The 22,343-nt window shown below is 48.9% G+C and overlaps 1 protein-coding gene across 1 annotated transcript in view; it reads right to left on the bottom strand.

Moving 5' to 3' along the window:
* Positions 1–22,343, bottom strand: part of LOC144783082 (acylamino-acid-releasing enzyme-like) — a 716,578-nt gene that overhangs the window by 96,813 nt on the left and 597,422 nt on the right. The window contains exon 18 of the mRNA XM_078662245.1: positions 6,439–6,522. Within this exon, the coding sequence (XP_078518371.1) occupies positions 6,439–6,522 (84 nt within the window). The remainder of the gene's footprint in view (positions 1–6,438; positions 6,523–22,343) is intronic.

Here is a 22,343-nt window from a genome sequence, read left to right on the forward strand (position 1 = left end):
TGGTGCTCGCATTGCCCGCTCTTAAAATCGGGAAAAAGTCCACCCCGTCACTCTCTCTGAGGTCTAGGAAGCACTTCTAAAAGCAGCTAAAATCCAGATGAAACAATGTCAGGCCACCCTATTCTAATATTGAGATAAGTATGACTCGTTCCTATCAGACGAGGATTGATTTCCAAACTGCCTTCAAGTCCCAGGCTCAATTCACCCCTGCCATTGGCCATATTTACTGCAAATGAACATCCTTGTTTGAAAATACCTCAGTAGTTTCATCCAAAGTATGGAAGGGGTCCCACAGCACTACTGGAGCCAGGCACAACAGGAGTCCTGTGCCAAGTGCTGGCTGAAGGGAGGAGATTTACTTTTTAGTAGAGTGGGCCGAATACAGAGAGCTGGCCTGGAGCTGGGGTGGGGGGCATTAAGAACAGATAGGGAATCACCATTAAAATTCTGGTAACCTCAAACTCTGGGATGATTTTGCCACTGAGGATAAGACCAGAGGAAGGAGCACATCATTTTGCAGCAAAACTGGGATTGAGAAGCCTGGCAAATTTATTACGATTGGCTAAGCCTCAATCCCCAAAAGACTGGTTTCCACTTTAAAAACCCTAAGGGACCTACTCTAGTGAGAGAACCTGCTGAAATTGAACTGGCAGATTACAGCTCAATGAAGAATGATCTCTGCTTGAGCTGGAAAGAGTGTCAACTCCGTTTTTGTCTTGAACTTCTGCTTCATCATTTTGTTCCAGAGCTGGTAGTCAGTACTTGGAGACCCAGAAAGCTAAATGGGTGAAGGTCCACCAGCAAATAATGTTTGCCCCTAGTGGAAATTTGCGAGGCTGGAGGTACAGGAGTTTTTGTTTGCCTGGACAACATCCAATTGACCAGTCAGAACATTGCATTTCTTTCTGAAACAGAAAGCATAGCTTTGGGAAGCCTCCTATAACTGTGAACCATGGAATAGAATCTGACAAGCCAGTCCTTAAAATGCCAAGACTTTTCATCAAGGTAGTAAAACGTGTACAGCATGTGCAAATACTCCTAGAGGAACAGGGCATCCCGACAGGTACCCAGAAAAATATAATCATGGCGGTTTCACCTTAGGAGTTACTTCCGCTCCTTGCTTTTTGCTAGAAAGCTCAAATGCTACAGTGTAATTGCCTAACAAGGGTGTTTGACTTCCTACTGCCTTTTCTAGGTACAATTTGCTTGTTTGCCCTGATAAAGACATTTCCAAAAATGTGTGCAAGTCTTAAGGCTAAAAACGTCCAACAGGACCAAGCACCAACATTCATACAGCTGATGTAACTCTCAGATTGGTCTCAAATGGTGCCTATGTCCCAGGCAAGAAGACGTAAATAATAATTTTCTCAGACCTTCATGCTTTCCATAGGATTATACTGAACGCCGTTTTACAATTGTTGCCTAAAGGGAATATTTGGCTTTCATAGTACCGTTATAATACCGACATTTGACTAACATTTTTCTGAAACTGCCATACATGCCTCACAACGTGTTTGATCTGCGTAGACTTATTTCATAGTAATTATCATTTAGGGTTCGAACACATTTAATGTTGTTAATATGGCCTTGCAACACTATTGACAATTGGGTACCTCAACACCCTAGCTGGGTTGCCTGAGAAAGATAGTGTGGTTCATATGTGCACCTTTTGTGTATGTGCTTTGGTCATATATTATAGAGGCTAGAGGTGTGCAATGTGTGTAGCCAGATGTTTTTCTGTTTTTACTTGTGCACTCCGGGAGGGCTCGTGTATGCATTGCCTAGCTTGAAGTCTGTGTCTGAGGTAATTAAAAGTGTGATGTTGTTAGGATGAAAGTCCTTTGTGTGGTTTTATGAAGTGGTGCTGTTGTGCACTTGTACATTTTACAGTCTTATGCATTTCCTCCCACTAAGATTGACAATCATGTGAGTCCCCAGAGCGGTCGCCTATTTTCATAAGTTTGAGACATCAGACTACTGTTAAATCTACACGGCAATTTGGATACTGATAATGGTGCCAAAATAATCTGCAGTCAGGAGTGGTTGCCTACCGGGTGTGGTGTGTAAAGCTTTGTTCAGTCCCTCATACCTAGGTCCTTTGACTTAATAGCCTCTGGGCAATGTATGCAGGGTGTCTGCTGACTGGGAGGAGAGAATGGACCGGTGGATGCTGAAGTCCACAAGTCGTCGTGTGACAGTGCTGTTGAATGCTAATCTGCAGTATGCAGACCTGGTGACTTTTTGTATAGCACTCACTTGTACATGACCTGTCCTCCTCCTGTGAAATCAGGTAACCATGCCACAGTGAAACCAACCTCTATCCCATTTCCAACAACCCCCAGCGAAATGGCTGTGGATCCAGCAGAGCCAGCCTAAACTAGTCACAGGAAGGTAAAGGACTGCATAGGAGTATGCCAAAGTTAAGAGGTCATCAAAAAGGAAACCCATTCTTTTGTGACTGGAGAGGGCAAAAGTAACTGGTCACCAGGGGAGTATAAGCATCACATTTTCATTCAGTAATTTGTTTAACTTTCACCACATTACCGAGGATATTCTCTACACCAGCGTGTGGCTAGGAGACACTAAAGAGTCAGGTGTGGAAAATCTAACAAACTGCCTCCAAACTGAGCCTACATGCAGGTTTGGTTCACTGCTAACAGACTGAGCCTAATTCTTGGAAACCAGATGAACTGGCTTCCTTGTTGGATCAATAAAAAGAGTAAAGTCCCCCTACCTGTTTGGAGTAGTGACCTGAATCACACAGCAGAAAGTCACAGCCCAGTCATTAGAACTTGGGCAGAAACTTCTGTGTGCAGCACCACTCCAGGCGCAGCATTATAAGACACTATATTTCCTATACCACACACCCTCTAGGATAGCACAATGGGGAGGGTCAGCTGGGATTACGTGCCCAAGATGTGATAGTCCGGAGGCTGATTTGATCCATATGTTTGCCACTTGCACTCATTTAAAAACTACCCGGGATGAAATTGAATTTTTTTTAATAGATCACTAAGGATTGATATCACCCTATCCACAGTCGTGGTATTGCTTGGAGTAGAAGATAATGTTAGCCGAAACCTCCAGGAATATTTCATCTTTGTGGCAATGGCGGTGTTGCGGCTCTGTATTGCTACAGCCTGGTTGGATAAGCTCCCACCCACGTTTCATCAATGGTTAACGAAACTTTTGGCTGCTTATAATCTTGAGAAAGCAATTTATGCAAGGAGGGGTAGAAGAGGGAGGTATGGAAATATGGGACCCGGTTAAAAACTGGAAGGAGAGAGAACCGGGGTAGGGTGTTCGGAAAATGTTTATTGATGTTTAATGGTTTTTTTTTTTTGTGTTCTCTTGCTTTGTCTTTGTTTTTGTTCAGCAATAATATCTAATGTGGTAACCCTGTATGGTTAGATAATATGATTGTTTCTTCCTTTTTGTAAATATGTATGCTAAAACCAGATGAATGTTTTTTAGTGCCCTGTACAATAAAAAGGGGTGGGGAAAAATTGAATAAAAAAATATTTAAAAAAGAAAGTCACAGCCCAGGTAGCAGGAATAAATGTTGTGGAGGATACTATAACAGTGAGAGACTGCCCAGGAGTCACAAGGTCACCCCAGCCGTCTCCAATGGAACATCTGTCATGAGGAGCTGCTGCTTCATCTTCATTGTCCAGAAAGGTGAGACGGCTTTCTCCTTACCATTCCCCAAAGCCTCAAGATGTCTTATTCGGATTCCACAGTATCCATTGGACCGGAGTATAGGTTCTTGGGTAGATGGTGGGCTAATGCGTTATGTGCTGTTGCGCTGCTTTGTGAACAGTGGCATGCGTTAACGGGGCACATGCATCAAGAGTTTTTGCATTCGCAAACGGTGCGAATCGCAAAATTCGGCCGTTTGCGAATGTAAATCCCTTTTTTGGGATGCATTAAGCTTTTTGCTTTTTTTGCAATTTAAGAAATCACAATTTATTTGCGATTTCTTAAATTGCGATTGCATTTAAGAAATCACAATTTATTTGCGATTTCTTAAATTGCGATTGCATTTAAGAAATCGCAATTTTGCGATTTCTTAAATGCAAAGCATGATTTTTTTTAAATTGCGAAATCGCAAATAGGTAGTGGTAAATTACCATGAAGTTAACCTTCATGGTAATTTGCGAAAACTTTCAGAAGTGCACAAAAGTGCATTTTTGAAAAGTTTCATTTTACACACACACATGCCCTTGGGGCATGTGTGTGTGAAAAATGTACTTAAAGTTACATTTCAGGGGGGGTCCTTTGGACCCCCCCCTGCGCCCTTGAAATTGCATTCTCATTTTGCGATTTCTTAATTGCGAATCGCAAAATGAGAATGCCTTCACATTCATTCCTATGGGCCTCTAGGCCCATAGGAATCAATGGAAAGGGGTTCCTTAATTGCGATTCGCAAATTGAGAATCGCAATTAAGGAAAATTAAGAAATCGCAAAAAAAAATGCAATTTCTTGATGCATAGCCGTTTGCGAATTCTTAATTGCGATTCCTTCATTTTCGCAATTGAGCTTAGAGAGTATTGTACCATTGATCTGTTCTGTCTAATGTGTTTAGTTGGAACGTATGGCTGTCTATTATCATGGTGTGTACTGTTGTGAACTCAGTAACACCCAACTATATAGAATAACTGAACTGTGTTGTTTATGTGGCCAGTGTCCTGCATAATTATTTTCCTATTGTTATTGTTATTAAACATTTATATCGCGCACGGATACTCAAGAGTGTCCCGGCGCGGAGGTGAACCATAACAATGAGCAGTAAATTTAAGAGGGAAGGTTAAAAAGGAAAGTTTTCAGCTGTTTCTTAAATGAAGTGGTGTCTTGGATGTTACGTAGCTCCAGGGGGAGAGCATTCCAGGCCTCCGCAGCCTTAACAGAGAGGGAACTACCCCCTAACCGAACCCTGTGAAAGCGGGGGACGGTGATCAGGCGCAGAGTGGTAGATCGGAGGTTTCTACGAGGCATGTAGAAGGAAAAACGCCTCTGGAGGTAAACCAGTCCGAGGCCATGCAAGGCTCTATGGGCCAACGTAAGAGCCTTGAACTGAATCTGATGGACAACAGGCAACCAGTGCAGGTCTCGCAGATGTTGCTTCATTCTAGCGCGCCCAGGGACTTGCAGCAAAACCCTGGCCGCTGCATTCTGAATTACCTGCAGTTTCTTAGACTGATAACCCGGGAGTCCAACGTACAAGCCGTTGGCGTAGTCAATACGGGACAAAATAAGTGCCCGAGTGACCGTTTCCCTGGCAGATCGGGGTAGCAGAGGAAAGAATTTCCTGAGAGATTTTAAAATACCAAAGCGTACCCCAGCCAGTCGCTTTATTTGAGCAGTAAATCTAAGGTTCTCCTCAAACCAGATCCCCAAGTTTTTAACAAGAACGCCAGATGACAGAGGCTGGGGGTACTCTGGAGGCCACAGAGTCTCATTAAAGAACGGTGGAAAAGGGCCATAGAGGAGAACCTCAGACTTACCCTCGTTGCACTTTAGTTGTGCCCGGGCCAACCAACCAAAGACCGCTGCCAGGCAGTAACACCCAACTACATAGAATAACTGAACTGTGTTGTTTATGTGGCCAGTGTCCTGCATAATTAATATTATTATTATTTTTTTTTTTAAGTTCAAAAGGCTTTATTAACCATTGCACATGTACCACAGCTGTGTGCCTACAACCCGGAGGCCGGCAGCGTATATTAAGAAGAATAACCTTCCATGAAACACAGCCCATCAGCCGACATCCCGGGGGACCGGCGGCAATTAAGAACTAGGCACCCCGGGAGGGGGGGGGGGGGGCCGCAGTACATGATAGACAAAAAATGACAGAGCATTTCCAGGTGAACTTTACTTTTTCAGTTAACCATTATAACAAACACGAAAACATCGTCACAGGCATGCGAGCAATCAGGCAGCAGGGCGAGTAGCGTCCTGCATAATTATTTTTCCTATGATGTTTTATACTTGGGTATGCAGCTCTGTCCAATGTTTATTATCATGTTTTGTTGTGAGCTCGCTAGCTGGCTTATACACAAATATCTGGAGTAGCTAGGCACTGCAGATTGGGTGTGCAGAATACTCCCTAATGTATTATGAAGAATGTAATCAATGAGCAAAACACAGTACATCCTGTTAGCTTCACAAGTATAGGGCTGCATCCCAATTCATGAACAGGATTCAATCACCATCAATGCCCAGTGCATGTGCTAAGAATTACAAAAATAAAACAATGATTATGAATGCAGTTATGCGTGGCACAACACAAGACCACTTGGTGCAAAGCTGCTTTGGGCTCATACATACTTTTCATGCATCAGCCTCAAAGTACTCGTTTAATCCCACGTCTGTTATTTTGTTATTATCAACACACTACAAATGGACCATTTCAAAATAAAAGGCAGAAATTCATTTACCATGAGGCATCACAAGAAGAGGGAGATTTGCATCTACCGTGGTATTCTTGGGCTGGAGATAGATACATTCAAAATCAAGTCCAGCTGCACACAAAAAAATAGATACATTACTACACCAATTTAGCAGAACTACTTTACCGTTTTGAAAATACACTAGGAAAGAATTGACAAACAATTATCAGCTTCTGCCTTCAAAACAGAGGTAAATGAATAAAAGTGACTTTGTAACACATATTCAATTGAATTCAATTCATTAGTCGTTATTAGATCATTTCCAATCATAAAAGACACCAAACATACATAAAAAGTGTCGATAAAAAGGTTTGGCACCATAAAAACAAACAATTCATATTAAGTTTTATACCAAACATTATCGAATCCTAGCAAATACTATAGAGGTTAGAAAATCATCTGTAGCAATTCTCTACAGTTACTCTTTAAAATGAACTATTTACATTAACACAATCGAATACTAGATCTGGTTCCTCAACAGCCACCAGTTTTTTTCTCCTCAATACCCAGGCCCAACTCAGAAATTTTGCAGTGGCATTGACTATATCTGAACGAGTATTCGTTACCAGTATACGCATAACTGTCATACAGGATCTAGAGCCAAGATTTCGCACAGTGGATTGAGCCACCTGCGGCGAGGGCCCTGGTAAGCCGGACACACAAAGAGCAGATGAGGTAATGTCTCTACCCTAGTGTAGCAAAATGGACAGTTAATGTTCGAGGCCTTATCCCATTTTACAATAAACGATCTTAATGGGAGAGTACCCACACGGAATTGATGATATAGTTTCCTAGCTCCAGTTTTCGTAATCAAATTCCAGTATGGTTCTACTTTCGTTACAAGCTTATGGTCTAAAAAAGATACCTGTGAGTGACGTACTGCTCCTCTTTGACAGGGTCTTCTTAGTTATCATATCCCAGTAAAGCTCTTTATAGTCATTTTTTGGGGGGGATAATCAACTCTATTGGTTTTATAGGAACATTGAAAATTCATTGGTTGCAGTTCAATAAACATCAAAGGGAACATGACAGGAATGATTGATGATACCAATAGGGTCGGACCATCAGAGTCTAACACAGCAGTTCGGATGATGGTTACAGTGTGACATAGAATAAAAGAAGACAGATTATCATGGTGGCAGCATATTAAACCATTTATCCCACACCTTGTTAAATAAGTCCGGACATCCTCGAGCCTCAAATAGGGCTTCCTCCTGGATCCCACACCAGTCCACTCCCTTCCTCCATCTCTGCACAGTAGGTGCCTTAGCCTGTGAAAAATGTGCTGTTATGTCCCTCTTTTGAAGAATGGGGGAGTCAGGTCTTGGCCACTGCCACAGCTGTCCCCAAGAGGCGCATGTCCATCCTAGAACCATCTAGGCCGTCAAAGACCCCCAACAGCATACGCATTGGGTCGTATGGAACCTCCCATCCCAAGGCCTGCGTAAGCTCCAGCTCCACCCCCCTCCAGAACGGCGCCAACCCCGGACAACGCCATACCATGTGATAGAAATCAGCAGGGGCTGAGGCACATCGCGGGCATGCTGAAGAGGGACTCAACAGGGCCTGGAACAGACGTGCCGGGGTGAGGTATGCCGCATGGAGGTAGAATAATTGGACCAGGCGCAGCTTGGAGGACGTGGTCAAGGTTTTGGGCGCCATGAGGGCATCCCTCCAGTCTGCCTCTTCCAGGGGGCCCAGCCAATCCTCCCAACGGGCCCTGAGCTGGTCTAGGGAAGCGGGACCATTAGTCACCAGAGATTGATAGATGCGGGACCCCCGCCCCCCGGCCCAGGTTCCCCATCATCGCCTGAGCCTCCAATGGGCTGAACTCTGGAAGGGAGACAGGAGGCAAGACATGCGTGTAGAGGGCGTGTCTTAGTTGCAAGTAACGATAGAGTTGGGAGTGGGGAAGAGCCTGACGTTGCTGTAGGTCTGCGAAAGAGCGGATGTGATCCCCCACCCAGACATCTCCGAGCACCGAAACTCCAATGAGGTCCCACCTATGGAACCCCTGCAGGGACGAGACCCCCCGCATCCAAGACCCATGCCAGAGTGGCGTCTGTCGAGTGAGTTTCCGGTCCCACCCCACGTGCCTTAGGGCCGTGCGCCAGGCCTGAAACACCATCCTAGTGAACGGGGCCATCGCCTGTGGCACAGGACTACCATACAAAAGCGCCTGAACCTGTGTAAAGTCCAACGCAGTGAGTTCCACACGATAGGCAGGGTCGGACAACCGCCCGCGTACCAATCGTGTATGACGATAAGTTTCGTGGCCAGGTAGTAGAGGTGAAGATTGGTCACTCCCATACCCCCGTCAAAGGGGGGAATGCGGCAGTGTGCTAGGTTCTCGCGCGGCCTCCCGCCTCCCCAGAGAAACTGGATGAGGACCCCGTCAAGCTCGCGGAACCAACTACCCGGAAGGTGGACCGTGATGTTCTGCAATATATAAAGGAACCGGGGGAGGACCATCATTTTGAAGAGCGCACTTCTGCCCAGGGGGTTCAGGGGAAGAGTCTGCCACTTCTTGAGGTCTGCCTTCATCCTGACGACCAAGGGCGTGATGTTCAGGGCCCATTCAAGCTCTGGTAGAAGAGCTACCCAGATGCCAAGGTATTTGATCGAGTTCCTCCTAAGGCGGATAGTCGACTGCCAGTCGTAACACTCCCTGGAAGGATGCATTGGGACCAGAGTGGACTTGGCTGCGTTGAGCCGAAGTCCAGAGACCTCCTCAAAAGCCGAGAGGACCTTCAAGCACCAGGGGCCAGAACATTCGGTATCCGCCAGATATAGCAGCACTTCGTCCGCATATAGAGCTATCTTGTCCACTTGGCTCGAGTCCCAGGCCCAGCCCGAATGTGTGGGTCCTGTCGGATGAGCGCTGCCAGGGGCTCCATTGCCACGCAAACAAGAGTGGTGAGAGAGGGCACCCCTGACGAGTGCCCCTGTGGATCAGGAAGGCCTCAGAGAGCTCTCCGTTAATGAGTTCACGGGCTCGGGGGTTGGTGTAGAGGACTTTGATGAGATGGCGGAGTGAGGGACTGAAACCCATCCGGTCCAGCACATCCTGCAGGCCTTTTCGAAGTCTATGAAAAGAAGGGCTAGGTATGGGGTTAGCCGATCACGGTGGGCCAGGGCCAGGTGGAGGCGGCGAATGCAGTGGCGGGTGCCTCTAGCCGGCATGAACCCGCATTGGTCATGGTGGACCAGGTCCTGCAGGAGGGGTCGGAGTCTCTGAGCCAAGACGGTGGCGAAGAGCTTAATCCCCGCGTTGATCAGCGAGATCGGGCGGTAGTCCGCACAACTCAGTGACGGCGGCTGCGTCTTCGGAATAACCACTATCGTGGCCAAGCCTAACTCAGGGGGGAATGTGCCAGTCTCCACCACATGGCGGAAAAGATCCAGCAGGCGGGGGGCCAAAATATCTCGAAAGGCTGCGTAGTACTCCTGACGGTACCCGTCAGGACCAGCCGTTTTACCGGGGTGTAGGAGGGAGATGGCATCCTGGACCTCCTCCAGGGTGAAGGGGCGGTCCAGAGTGTCCGCAGTGTCTTGAGAGATAGAAGGCAGTCGGGTACCAGTTTCGTCCATCAGAGCAGCCAGAGGAGCGCCTGAGGGCCGATCACCGTAGAGGTGCACATAGAAGGTAGCGAAAGTTTGTGCTATGGCCGCGGAAGTCATTTGGAGGGTTCCATCATTTGAGCGGATCTCAGGAATAATACGGTTGGCTTTGGGATAAGACACAAGATTGTGGAGGAGTTTGCCGTTCTTATCCCCCCACCCGTAAAACCGAGCTGTTGACGAGCGCCAGAGCATCTTGGCCGACTCCAGCGAGATTCGGTGGATCTCTTCGCGAACCGCTGCTAGTTTCCGGGAAGAATCCTCCCGCCCGGATTCCAGCTGTGCAAGCTGGGCCATCTGTTCCGATCCCTTTGCATGGACCAAGCCCCTGGCCACTCCTCAGACAACGGCCTTGCCTTCCTCCCACAGCGTCCCCGGTGAGGGGACCGAGCCCGCATTGGTGGAAAAATAGTGATTGAGTTCCTGGCCGAGTGATTCCAACAACTCCGAGTCTTGTAAGAACCAGGCATTCAACCGCCAGACCGCTCGTGGGCCCGTCGAGAAAAAACCAGAGCCGGAGGGAGATAGGAGAATGGTCCGAAATCCCCCTGGGCAGGATCGCGTCACCATAGACCAGCTGACAGTCGGTGGCTGGCATCAGGAGAAGGTCAATGCAGGAGTGAGTATGGTGAGATGCCGACGTATGGGTGTACTGAATCACGCGGGGGTTTCAGACCCGCCACACGTCACAGAGACCCAGGGCCGAGGTCCAGCTTGACAGGGATTTAGCGGAGGTGACACGGGCCTCAGAAGGGGTCCCCGTCGTATCACGGAGGGGCTGCAGAACGGCATTGAAGTCTCCCCCGACCACCGTAAGACCCTGCGGGAGGGAGGAAAGCACCCGTGTAAGGTGGCAGAGTGTTGGAGACAGGAGGGCAGGGGAATGTAAAGGCTCAGGAGGTTTAGGGGGCGCCCCTCCATAGTACCCGAGACCACCACATAATGGCCCTGTACATCTGTCTCGGCGGCAGCCAGGGTAAAGGGAAGGCCTTTCCTAAGTAAGATAGTCACCCCCCGGGAGCCCCGTGTGAAGCCGGAGTGCCAAACCCTGTCAAAGCCGTAGAGGGCTAGGAAGTTGCATTGTGTACCTAAGAGGTGTGTCTCTTGGAGGAAGAGGATGTCTGGTGTGTGGCGGTGGGCAGCGCGGATGACAGCCGTACGTTTGATGCTGTCTAGGAGGCCATTGACATTCCAGGAAAGGATGCCGACGGGCCTAGTGAGAGTGTATGTCATCGGAAGGGATGGGATGGGGAGGGATGGAAAACCACAGAGGACCACCCCCAGCCGAAGGAGGGTACCCGTCCAAATGTAGGCTCAGGGAGGGGGCCTTGGAACTGGTGATATGATCTTCAATGCTGGAGACCCAAAGAGAGGAGGGGGGAACGACCGCCAGCAGCTGTTCCCAATGGCGCCCGTAGGCGGATGAAAATAACAAACTGGTGGAGGTAATGAGCTGCGTGTCAGCTGTGGACCCACCCATGAGAGAAGGCTATTAAGGAGAACCGCAACCAGCGGCCGTAGGCGGCGCAAGCAGAGGCCCTTAGGCGGCTGCAACAACGGTCTCCTCTCCAACCCTCATCCCCCCAACTCCCCCACCCTACACTTCTGAAGTGGAAGCATCTGTCGCCCCATAAAACTCAAAACCTCTAAGTACCCCTCTAAGAGGCGATGCACTAATCTAAAACGGTTAGCAAAAAAACAAACAAACAGGAGCGTGGCTAAAGTGGACCCCCCTCCATGTAGACGGATGAATGCCAACAGCTGAAAAGACAAAAGGTAAAAATGTGGTGGGCATAAGACAAACATGAAGAACCAGTCCCGGCGCTGCATCGGAAAGGTGGACCTCCCATCGGGCCAACCAGTGGAGCTAGGCAGGACCCCGCTCATAGGGTCCAGAGCAAACCCGCTGAGGAAGGTCGTGGCAAGTGGTGTCAATTGTGCAGTCTGCAGCGTTGGTTACACCCCCTCCTCACCACCCGAGCCAGGGGTCACAGGGCTCCCAGACAGGTCCGAGTCCGATAAGGCCTTTCGCAGATTCAAGTCTGACCCGGGGATACTCCCCATATCAATCAAAGAGGAGGCCAAGGTGGAGGAAGAGGCTCTCTGATTCGCGGGCCGAGTCTGGGACCGCCAGGATTGCGCCCCCGGCGAGTGGGAACCCCCTCCTCGGCGGTTGCCCTGTCTTCGGGATCTGGCTCGGCGCCTCTTAGCCCTGGGCGCCTCGTGTGCCTGTTGCACCGATGATCTCCGGGCAGAGGAGGGAGCCACACCAGGCAGGAGGGGACGTTCCTCCATGAGCCAGGTCCATGCCGCCTGGGGGGTGTCAAAGAAGAATGTCTTATCCTGGAAGATCACATTGAGACGTGCTGAGGAGGAGGCCGTAGCAAAGTCCCATAGCTCTGAGTTTTTGCTTGACCTCGTCGTAGTACCGGCGCCGATTCTGTACCTCTCTGGAATAATCCGGGAATACCATGATCTTGGAGTTCTGGAAGAGCAATGGACCCAGTTCCCTGGCCATCCCCAGGATTGCGTCTCTGTCCCGGAAGTTGAGGATTCGAAGGATGATGGGACGAGCCGGGGCTCCAGGAGGGGGTTTAGGAGCGAGAGAGCGGTGGGCCCGCTCCACCACAAACCAGGGGGAGAGTTTCTCTTTGGGCATCCAGGAGCGGACCCAGGCTTCAATGAAGGTGTCGGTGTGGCTCTTCTCCACCCCCTCCGGAAATCCCAGGAGGCTCAGGTTGTTACTCCGGGCCTTGTTTTCGGCATCCTTGGCCCTGCTGTGCAGCTCCGAAGTTTGCGTCTGAAGGCCGGCCACCTGGGACTTGAGGGCGCCTACGTCGTCCTCCACCGTGGAGATACGGGATTCCGTCTCCGCAATACGTGTCGTGGCATTCTGGAGGTCCTGCCAAATCAGGGCCACTTCCACCCTCAACTCCCCGATCTTGCTTTCCACCGAGGCCTGGGACGTGCTTATCGCCTGTAGGACAGTGGAGAGGTCTCCCTCGGTGGCCCCAGGGGCAGGCGGAGGCCCAGCCCCGGGATCTCGGCCAGACATGGTGAATTGGTCCATCTTTGTTTGGGTTGTGGGATGGGGGGCTGAGTATTACAGTTCCTGCCCATGGCCTCGAAGAAGAGAGGGGGACCAGCATGCGTGTGCCACCCGACACGGTGGCCGATATGCTCCCACACCAACCACAGCATTACCCCGGCCCGCTGACAGGTCATGAGGGGGGCTGCGTTGGGCCAGGGTTTCTCGCGACTCACCCCCAGGAACTGCAAGACAGTCATGGGCCAGCTGTCTCACGCAGCCCAATGAAGCCTGTAGCGCTGCACACCTCCAGCCCCGCGTGTCCTGAGGCACACAACCGTAGACAGCAAGGTTCCACACAAATGCAGGGCGGGGCGTGCAGGTTGCACCACAATCTGCCCAGGGCCTTCAGTCGCAGGGCGCAGGATAGCATCAGCCGCCCGGGGAAGGTGAGGGGCCAGTCAGGCCACAGGCCAGAGCGTGGAGCCAGGATATGCACCCCCCCAAAGCAGAGGGGCAGGCGTCACACCAACATAGGGAATGTCCAGCTCCCTGTCACCACGGTCGCCCTCTTGGCCACACCAGCAGTCCCGCAGCGGCAAACAGGGGGGCGCAACGCGGCACAGCCCGCCACCCAACATGGTGGCCGATCCCCCACACCGCAGCTAGCACGCCGCCACCATGATAAAGGGCCCCACTCACCAGGCCGCCGTCATGGGTTCAGGCCGTCCTCCGCACCGTAGAGCAGTTCAAACACTGGGCCCCAGGCAGCACCCTCAATGTATGCCGATCTGAGCCGCCTCCGGAAGGCCCTCCAGGCCAGGAGCCGGGGCCACGCTCCCCAGGAGGTCCGCCGCCGCAAACCGGCGCGGGTCTTCCGCTTCCCGGGGCTGTAGCAAAGGGGGAGTCTGGTGAAGGCTGGAGGGAAGCCCAACCCCCCCGGGCCGCTGGCACAATGGACAGGGGGCCCTATCACCAGGTCGCCGCCAGGGGCCCGGGCCGCAACTCACTCCAGGGACTGCCCCTAGCGCCAGGCCCCAGGCAGTGCCCGCAGCCCTCGCGGGCCGTGCCTGCCCTCCAAGGATGCACAGGCTCTGCCTCCAGGAGCGGCCACAGACGTCTCTTGCTCCGCCGTCGCAGGGGGGGCCCACGAAGCCGGGGCAGTCCGGGCTTCAGAGGCCCCGGCCGGAATCTGCAGGCCCGGGAACGAGGGCCGCCATCTTGGGCATCGCAGGCCCCAGGAAGAAGGGTCGGCCGCCGGAGCACAGAGAGCAGGGAACCCCTCGGGAGGAAACTGGAGCAGGGCAGGGCAGCTAGGGAGCCGCGGCAGGTATGTTTGGGAGCAGAATGCAGCTGTAATCGGGCTGATGGAAGGCGGATGACGGAGGGGGTCTGGAGCACTCTTAGAGTGCGACCGCCATCTTGACACCTCAAGCCACGCCCCCCTTAGTCATTTTTACTAGGGAATGTATTTCCTGCAGGGTAATCCCACAGACGGCTGAGGCCCATTTCAATCAAATGATACTTGATCTTCTGGAGCCATTTAATTTTAGAAACCAAGTCAGCATTCCTTACGTGCAACATTGAATTAGCATATGGTGCCAATTCTGTGGTGGTCCACAGTCTCCTCCAATAAGCCAGTGGTCTGAAACCTGCGACCTCATCAAAAGAAATACAACTGAGGTCTAGAAGCAGAGGCTTAATAGGTGTTGATTGAGGGAGGGCAGTCAGGGATCTTAAGAACTTATTTTGCGCTTGGACTAAGGGTGTTAGATTTTCAAACCCCCAAAGTTCAGCGCCATAGATAATGGAAGATCTGATTTTCCCATTATAGATTGATACAGCTGGCCCTATAGATTTAGTATATGACAACTTGTACTCTTTTCGCAGGGCTCCCGCAAGCTGATTGGGCTTAAGAACCAAGGCCCCGATGTAGGTAAATCTAATATACCGATTCATAAATACCGAATTTTACCGATTCGGTATTTATGATTCGGTAAATTAGATGTAGATAAAAAATCGGTAATATTTACCGATTCGGTAGGATTCGGTATTTACCGATTCGGTAAATACCGAATCGGTATTTGCCATTGATTCCTATGGGCCTTGAAGCCCATAGGAATCAATAGCAAATACCGATTCGGTAATTACCGAATCGGTAAAATTACCGAATTGACATAGGGAACAGGGTGTCACTTTGACACCCTGTTGCACCCCTGTTTCAGGCTTGTGTGCCATGTGACACACATACATGCCCTTAGGTCATGTGTGTGTGCCACATGGCACAGGTGTACGTGCACAGATGTGCATGTACACAGGGATTCGTTATTTACCATGTAATAGTATTACATGGTAAATACCGAATCCTAAAAGCCCTGTAGCACTGTTAACAGTGCTACCTACATTTGAAAATACATAATCGGTAATTTTACCGCTCGGTAAAGTGACCGAATCGGTAAAATTCACAAATTCTGTAAATTTACTGATTCTGTAACTTTACCGATTCGGTAAAATTAATGATTCGGTAAAATTACCGAATATGTATGTTTTGAACACCCCTACATGTCAATGTCCAAATATCGGTCAGAAACGGACGAAAATCGTTTTTTTTGTCCGTTTCCGACCGGTATTGCCCTACCTACATCTGGCCCTATAAGGTCAAGTTGGGGCGCCCAATTCATCTTCCTAACCAGAATTACCCCTAGAAAGACAAAAGTATCAGTTTGCTCTAAAGATGCATTATCCAAAACTACTCTGCCTTTAACAGATTTATGTCTATGCAGTACCATGTACTTAGTTTTGTCGACATTCACGGCCAGCTCATGGTCATTGCAGAAAACTGCAGACCAGACTGGGTTTTTGATAAAATTAGCGTGTCGTCCGCAAACATTAATAGCGGAACCCTTGATCCAGCAAGAGATGGAGCATCTGTCGGAAAATTATGCAATAACCCTATTTATAAATAGGAAAAAAGGGTAGGAGCAAGGACACACCCTTGCCGCACACCTTTATTAACTGGGAAAGGATCAGTCAATTTACTCTGCTGGCCTCATCTTACTTGGGCATAATTTCCCTCGTGCAGTTTGATAATAAAGCCAAGGATTTCTAAGGGCATCCCAGCCTCCTTTAGTGAGTCCCACAGCTTAAAGCGAGGTACTAAATCAAATGCTGATTTTAAATCAACAAATGCAGCATACAGAGTTCCCCCTGCTAAAATCACTGTGGACCAATAAATCATTGTAAATCGGAAAACTTGATCAATTGTGCTCACGTGGGTTCGAAAGCCCGCTTGATAGGTAGATAAAACATTCTTCTCTAAAATCCATTCATTAACTCTACCTAATACTAGTCTCACAGCTATTTTTTGTAAAATATCAATTAGGCTTATCGGCCTATAATAGCTGGGACTGTCGCGGTCTCCCTTTATATATATGGGGATAATTTCGGCCCCTCACCAGGTGTCAGGTATTGACGCACCTTTAGCAATAGCATTACGATGATAAAAATATATTCAATCCAAATTTTCCTATCCTGTTTATAAAGGTCGGCCGGAATGCAATCTGGGCCAGGAGCCCTCCCTGCTGGCACCCTGTCTAAAACTCTATCTATCTCACCTTTGGTGAAGAGAAGAACTGCCTAAGCATTGACCTCTGGATACTTAGTGCAAGTGCTGAGCGGGGAAGCAAATTGGCCTTGAAAATGCTGGACCCAAAGTTCAGGATGGACATTATTGACTGGAGTAGTTCCTGTCATATGACTGCCCAATTTGACCAATTCCCAAAATTTAGTCCAGTTCTTCCCATTTGAGGCATTGGTTAAACTTGCCCATCTATCCTCATCATAATTTTTCTTTGCCTTCAGTTGTACCTTCTTATAATTTGCCCTTGCTGCTTAAACCTTTTGAGGGACTCCTGTCTTTATTGCATTAGAAAGATGCAGTACCACATGCCTCATTATATCACTTGGGCCCTTTTTTAAGGAGAGGCTTAAACAGTTTCCTGGTTTTTGTAAACAATGACTTCAGTTGTAAAAAGTAATCCTGATGAATCTTCATAGGATCTGAAGAAGAATTACCATTGGCATCTAAAGAACTCATCAAGACAAGGGTCTCTTCCGCGGAAGACCTAATCTGCTTTTGTAGACCATCGTCCTCTGAGACCACTGCCCATTTTAACTAGGGGTGGGCGTAGTTCGTGAAGCAGCGCTACGCGAAGCTACGCGAAGTGCACTTCGCACTACGCAAACTTCACGTAGCACTACGCGAGCTGCTAGTAGCATGTTCGCACTGTGCAAGATGCATTTTCAATGATTGCACAGTGCGTACAAGCATCCGGCACTGTGCAATCATTGAAAACGGCATCATGCACAGTGCGAGCTGTAGTTTTCTGCCGCTCGGGTAGATTTTTACTCGAGCGGCAGCTTTCTCAACGCGAACTGGTAGTTTCTCATCGCGAGCGGTCGCCAGCATGCACGACCACTCGCAATGAGAAACCTGACCTCCCCGCGTTGAGAGTCTCGCCGGGATGTCATTTTGCTTGCTCGCGGTCGCGAACGTGACGTTGAGGACCGCGAACAAGCAAAAAATGACCGCTGCACTATGCTACGCTGCGCTACGCGTGTTCGCACTGTGCTACGTGCAGCTCGCGTAGTGCGAAGTTGCTCAAACTTCGCAAACTACGCGAGCGTAGCGTAGTGCTTTGCCCAGGGTTGATTTTAACCGGCGGCAGTCTTGGGACATGATCAGCTCTCCTATCTTAGATACAGTGTCCACCATTGGGGGTCCAAACCAATCCTAGTTAGGGACAGTAGTAGAGGATCATGATCACTCTCTGATCTATGACAGACCACCATATCCAGAATTCTAGCCCAAAGTTCTAAACTTATAAATATGTAATCAATCCTACTGCTTCTGGTCCCATTGGAAAATGTGACACAGCCTTCTGCATCCGAGCGAGTTCTCCCATTAGTAGCTCTGATCCCATGCCCTAGGAATAGACTTTTCAATTGGAGCGCCGCCTCAGTCCATTTGTTAATTGGATTCAGTGAGATTGGAGGCACCCCCCAATTCTGATCCTCCTCCATACTAAGGCTAGTCATCTATACCTAATGGCTCGAATGTACAGTTGAAGTCATCTACAATAACAAAGACACATGAGCCATCCAGCCCGTCCATAAATGTGTCTAATTGGGCAATGGTTGGTGAGGCTTTCCCACCCGGTAACTCTCGTGCATACACATTGATTCATATAAAGTCTGGCTCACCCTTGTGAGAGATCTTAATAGGAAGGATATCAAGACTGTCTATTGGTAGTTCCTTAATTTGGAGGGATTGTTGTTGTTTAACCCATATGACCAGTCCCCCACTAGATCTCCCCTTTTTATTTGCGATTGCCGCTTTACCATAAGCCAAATAGCCCGGCCGGCAAATCGTATCTATGGACCCGGTCTCCTGTAAAACAATGAAATCATGCCCCCCAACAAAGCACGACCAATCAGAAGATGTGGTTTTATGGAGCAACCCTGCAATGTTCCAAGATAATAGGGAGAATACGTGATGGTACGGGCTCCCTGGGTAAACATGTGATAAAGGCGGGGCCGTAATCTGGTTCTTGGCATCCAAGTCGTGGCATCTGTCCACTAGATCCAAATCAACAGTAGGAGAACAAGCAGAACATGCTACCACTATCGGGGTGGGTGGTTGTAGTCAATCACATAAATCTGTGTCGGAAAGAGGGGCAAATCTATTAGACAATGGGACCTCTTGTGATCTAATACTTGGTCCTAGATGAGCCCATGGTCACCTACCCATCTCCGAGCGATTTACAACATTAATGTGATATGGCCCTGGTTTATAAAAGTACCCTAATGGTACGATAGACACCCCATCCATAAATCTACCCTTCACTCCACACAGATTATCCAACAGGAATTTTGTTATATACGCAATGTTAAAATTGACAACAACAGTCACCATGCTCTTCCTTCCTGGAAGGACCAATCCACAATATTCGTCTGGCCATGATCATAAACTTGTCAACTCCCTCCTCCCAGAGTCAAGCCTCCCTAAGACGAATATTAAACAATGCAAAACTTTACACAATAGTTGATCTGTAGTTTCAGACTGTTTTTCCTGCAGGGGTGGCACATTTTTCAAGACAGCTACTAAGGGGGTTGCAGCCGGAGGCAAGTTAAAAACTGAAGGGTTAATTTGTGCAGCACTATTTCCCAAACCTCTCATACCTTCTGACCTGTTGGGTATACAGGCTTGTCGATCCGGGAGGCGAGTATTGCAGGTGTTATCCCTTTTTAGAGCTGTTGTATCTCTGCCATCACCTGGAGTGCTTACGGTGGATTGTGCAAATTCACTAGATTGATTCCCTGGGTCATCATCAACCCTGGACACAACGGCAGACTTGCTAGTTGTTACTGCAGCAGGGTTGGTTTTGTAATTGTCTTACTTGTGATCTGTGTGTTCAGAGCATCCAAGGTTGCCGCCACATTCCCCTGGTTAGTGTTTATATTCATAACTTTGTTTGCTTGGTTTGTGTAAGGAGGCCCTCCAGAGCAGCAAAACCTGACCTAACCAGAGATTCATATTTGTCCAAACGTTCCTCTATCCCGGCCAGTCTATGTGTAATAGGGGTTAACAAGGCTGTTAGAGTACTCTCAAGTTTCCTCCACTGTTCTTGATCACAATTCAAGTTAGTACCACTCACGGATACATAATTAGTATCACATTCAACCGAGTCTGCGTTATTTGTTAGACTGCCCTCCTCAGCTAGAACACGACCACTGGTTTTTATTGGCCTAGCCACTTTTGCTGTGCAGGGCCTTTGAGGACCTCCTCCCCGCTTCCTTTTTACTGCTGGTTCAAGAGTCAATCGATCAGTGATGTTATTTTTTTTAATTGGGGACCTGACAAATGCACGGGTAGAGACGCTGGGGGTAGTTTTAATTTGGGCCGGTGGCGACTTTAGAGAATCCTCTGTTGGACCAGGGGGGTTAGAGACTTCAGTGCCAGCCTCATTTTCAATCAAAGATATAGTAGAGATTACATCTTGGTGAGCTGGCGAATGAGCTGTAGCTATTGACCCTAAAGAGGATCTTTTATTTAATAGCGGGTCTAAAGATAACCGACGCTCAGTCATCTGAATCTCCTTTTCCAATACAGAGGTGGCCCTGAGGATGAACTGATCAAGCGTCCCGCCACGCTACCACCATGAGGGGCACCTAGCTTTTTCCCTTCCCGTCTACTCATCTTTGTGAGCCTATAAAAACTTGAGCCAGGCAGTCAACAAGGGACAAGAATAGTCTCAGAAGATCTTAAAAGATAATATCCAACTAACCTTACACAATGTTGGAATTTAGAGGGGGGGCCCAGCCCGGGCTCGTCCGGACTCCGACGGGCTCGGACGGGCCTGCCCTTGGCCAGGGCTTTGTCCGGGCGCGGCCGGGCACGCCCGCACACGTCCCGTGCTGCGGGAGCCCAAGCCCCCTCTATGCGCCTCCTGGCACGGATGAGCGTGACCCCGGCTTCCCCGCCGCAAGGACCGCTGGGAAGTGCAGTCCCGGTGGCGGCGGGACAATGGCGGCTCTCAGCAGAATCCGGTGCCAGCAGCCTCAGGAGAGTCCCAGGGGGGTCCAACAGCGAGCGCCAACTGGTGCAGCAGGTAAGTGATCAGTAAAACAGGCTCCCCCTTTGTAACACATATCTACTTCAACATGGTGTCCCCCGAGGGTCCACCCTTTATATGGCGCTTTTTAACCTCTAATATTCATGGAACCCATTGGGTCCCTCTTCATGAACTAAAAAAAACATTTTACCCTGATGGCACTCCGCTTTATTAGGTAATTTTCTCCACATGTAACATTTTATTTCATACTCAGACTCTCATCATGGCGGGTGCACAATAACATCAAACTAAATACCACTAAAATAAAGAATTCCTCTTGATAGCCCCAGAACACCTTCCACCGTCTTCCACTGCTCCCTTCATGTACAAAACTGGCTCAAGACATTCAGGACCTCATGTAGGTAAATGGTATTTACCGATTCGTAAATACGAATTTTACCGATTCGGTATTTACAAATCAGTAAATGCTATGTAGGTAAATACTCGGTAAAAATTACCTATTCGTTAAGATTCTGTAATTACCGAATCGGTATTTACCGATTCGGTAATTGCCATTGATTCATATGGGCCTTGAGGGCCATAGGAATCAGTGGCAATTACCGAATCGGTAAATACCGATTCGGTAAAATTACCGAATAGTCAAGGGTGGCAGGGTGTCACTTTGACACCCTGTTGCACCCCTGATCAGTGCTTGTGTGCCATGTGACACACATACATGCCCTTAGGGCATGTATGTGTGCCACATGGCACAGGTGTACATGCACAGATTTGCATATACACAGATATTCATTATTTACCACCAACTAATAGTTGGTAGTAAATAACGATTCCTTAAGGCCCTGTGGCACTGTTTACTGTGTCACCTACATCTCAAATTACAGATTTGGTAAATACCGATTCGGTAAATTACCGAATCAGTAAATTTACCGAATCTGTAATTTTTAAGGCCCCTACATCTCAAACTCCAAATACCGGTCGGTAACGGCTGAAATCGGCCGTTACCGACCGGTATTTGGCCACCTACATATGGCCCCATGTCAGAACGGAAGTAGCACGGAGATGAGTAATTCATTGTAAGAACAGCAAGAGAATCTAGGCTGGGGCGGCTCTAGGCTCATGGCGGCCCTGGGCAGGGAGCGTGGGTAGGGGCCCCGGAAGAGGGGGTCCGGGCGGGATGGAGCGCGGATGCCAGTGAAGAAGGGGGGTCAGGGTGTTTGGAAGTGTAACAGAGTCGGAGGCCACCAAATCCCTGCCAGGGGCCGCCACGCAAATATGTATCCATCCTCAGAGGATTATTATATTAAAGATTTATATTGGTGTGGTGGCCCCTGGGGTTTGGTGGCCCTGTGCAGGTGCACAGCTTGCACATGCCTAAAGCCGCCCCTGATCTAGGCTTCCTTTAGAATCCTATCTGCAATATAGAAGAGGAATATGAGAGATTTTGAGCAACAGAAACAGATCTAGTTTTCCGTTAATAACGTGCAATGAACCAAAAACAACAAAAATAGCCTTTCTGAGGAACATATTTTAAAATTTGGTAGACTGAGGGGAGGGTAATTTTGGTTTGCCCGAGATCTCTGCGCAAACAAGAGGCTTCTTCCTTTTTATAT

This window comes from Lissotriton helveticus, chromosome 9, assembly GCF_964261635.1.
Source record: "Lissotriton helveticus chromosome 9, aLisHel1.1, whole genome shotgun sequence".
Taxonomy (NCBI): Eukaryota; Metazoa; Chordata; class Amphibia; order Caudata; family Salamandridae; genus Lissotriton; species Lissotriton helveticus.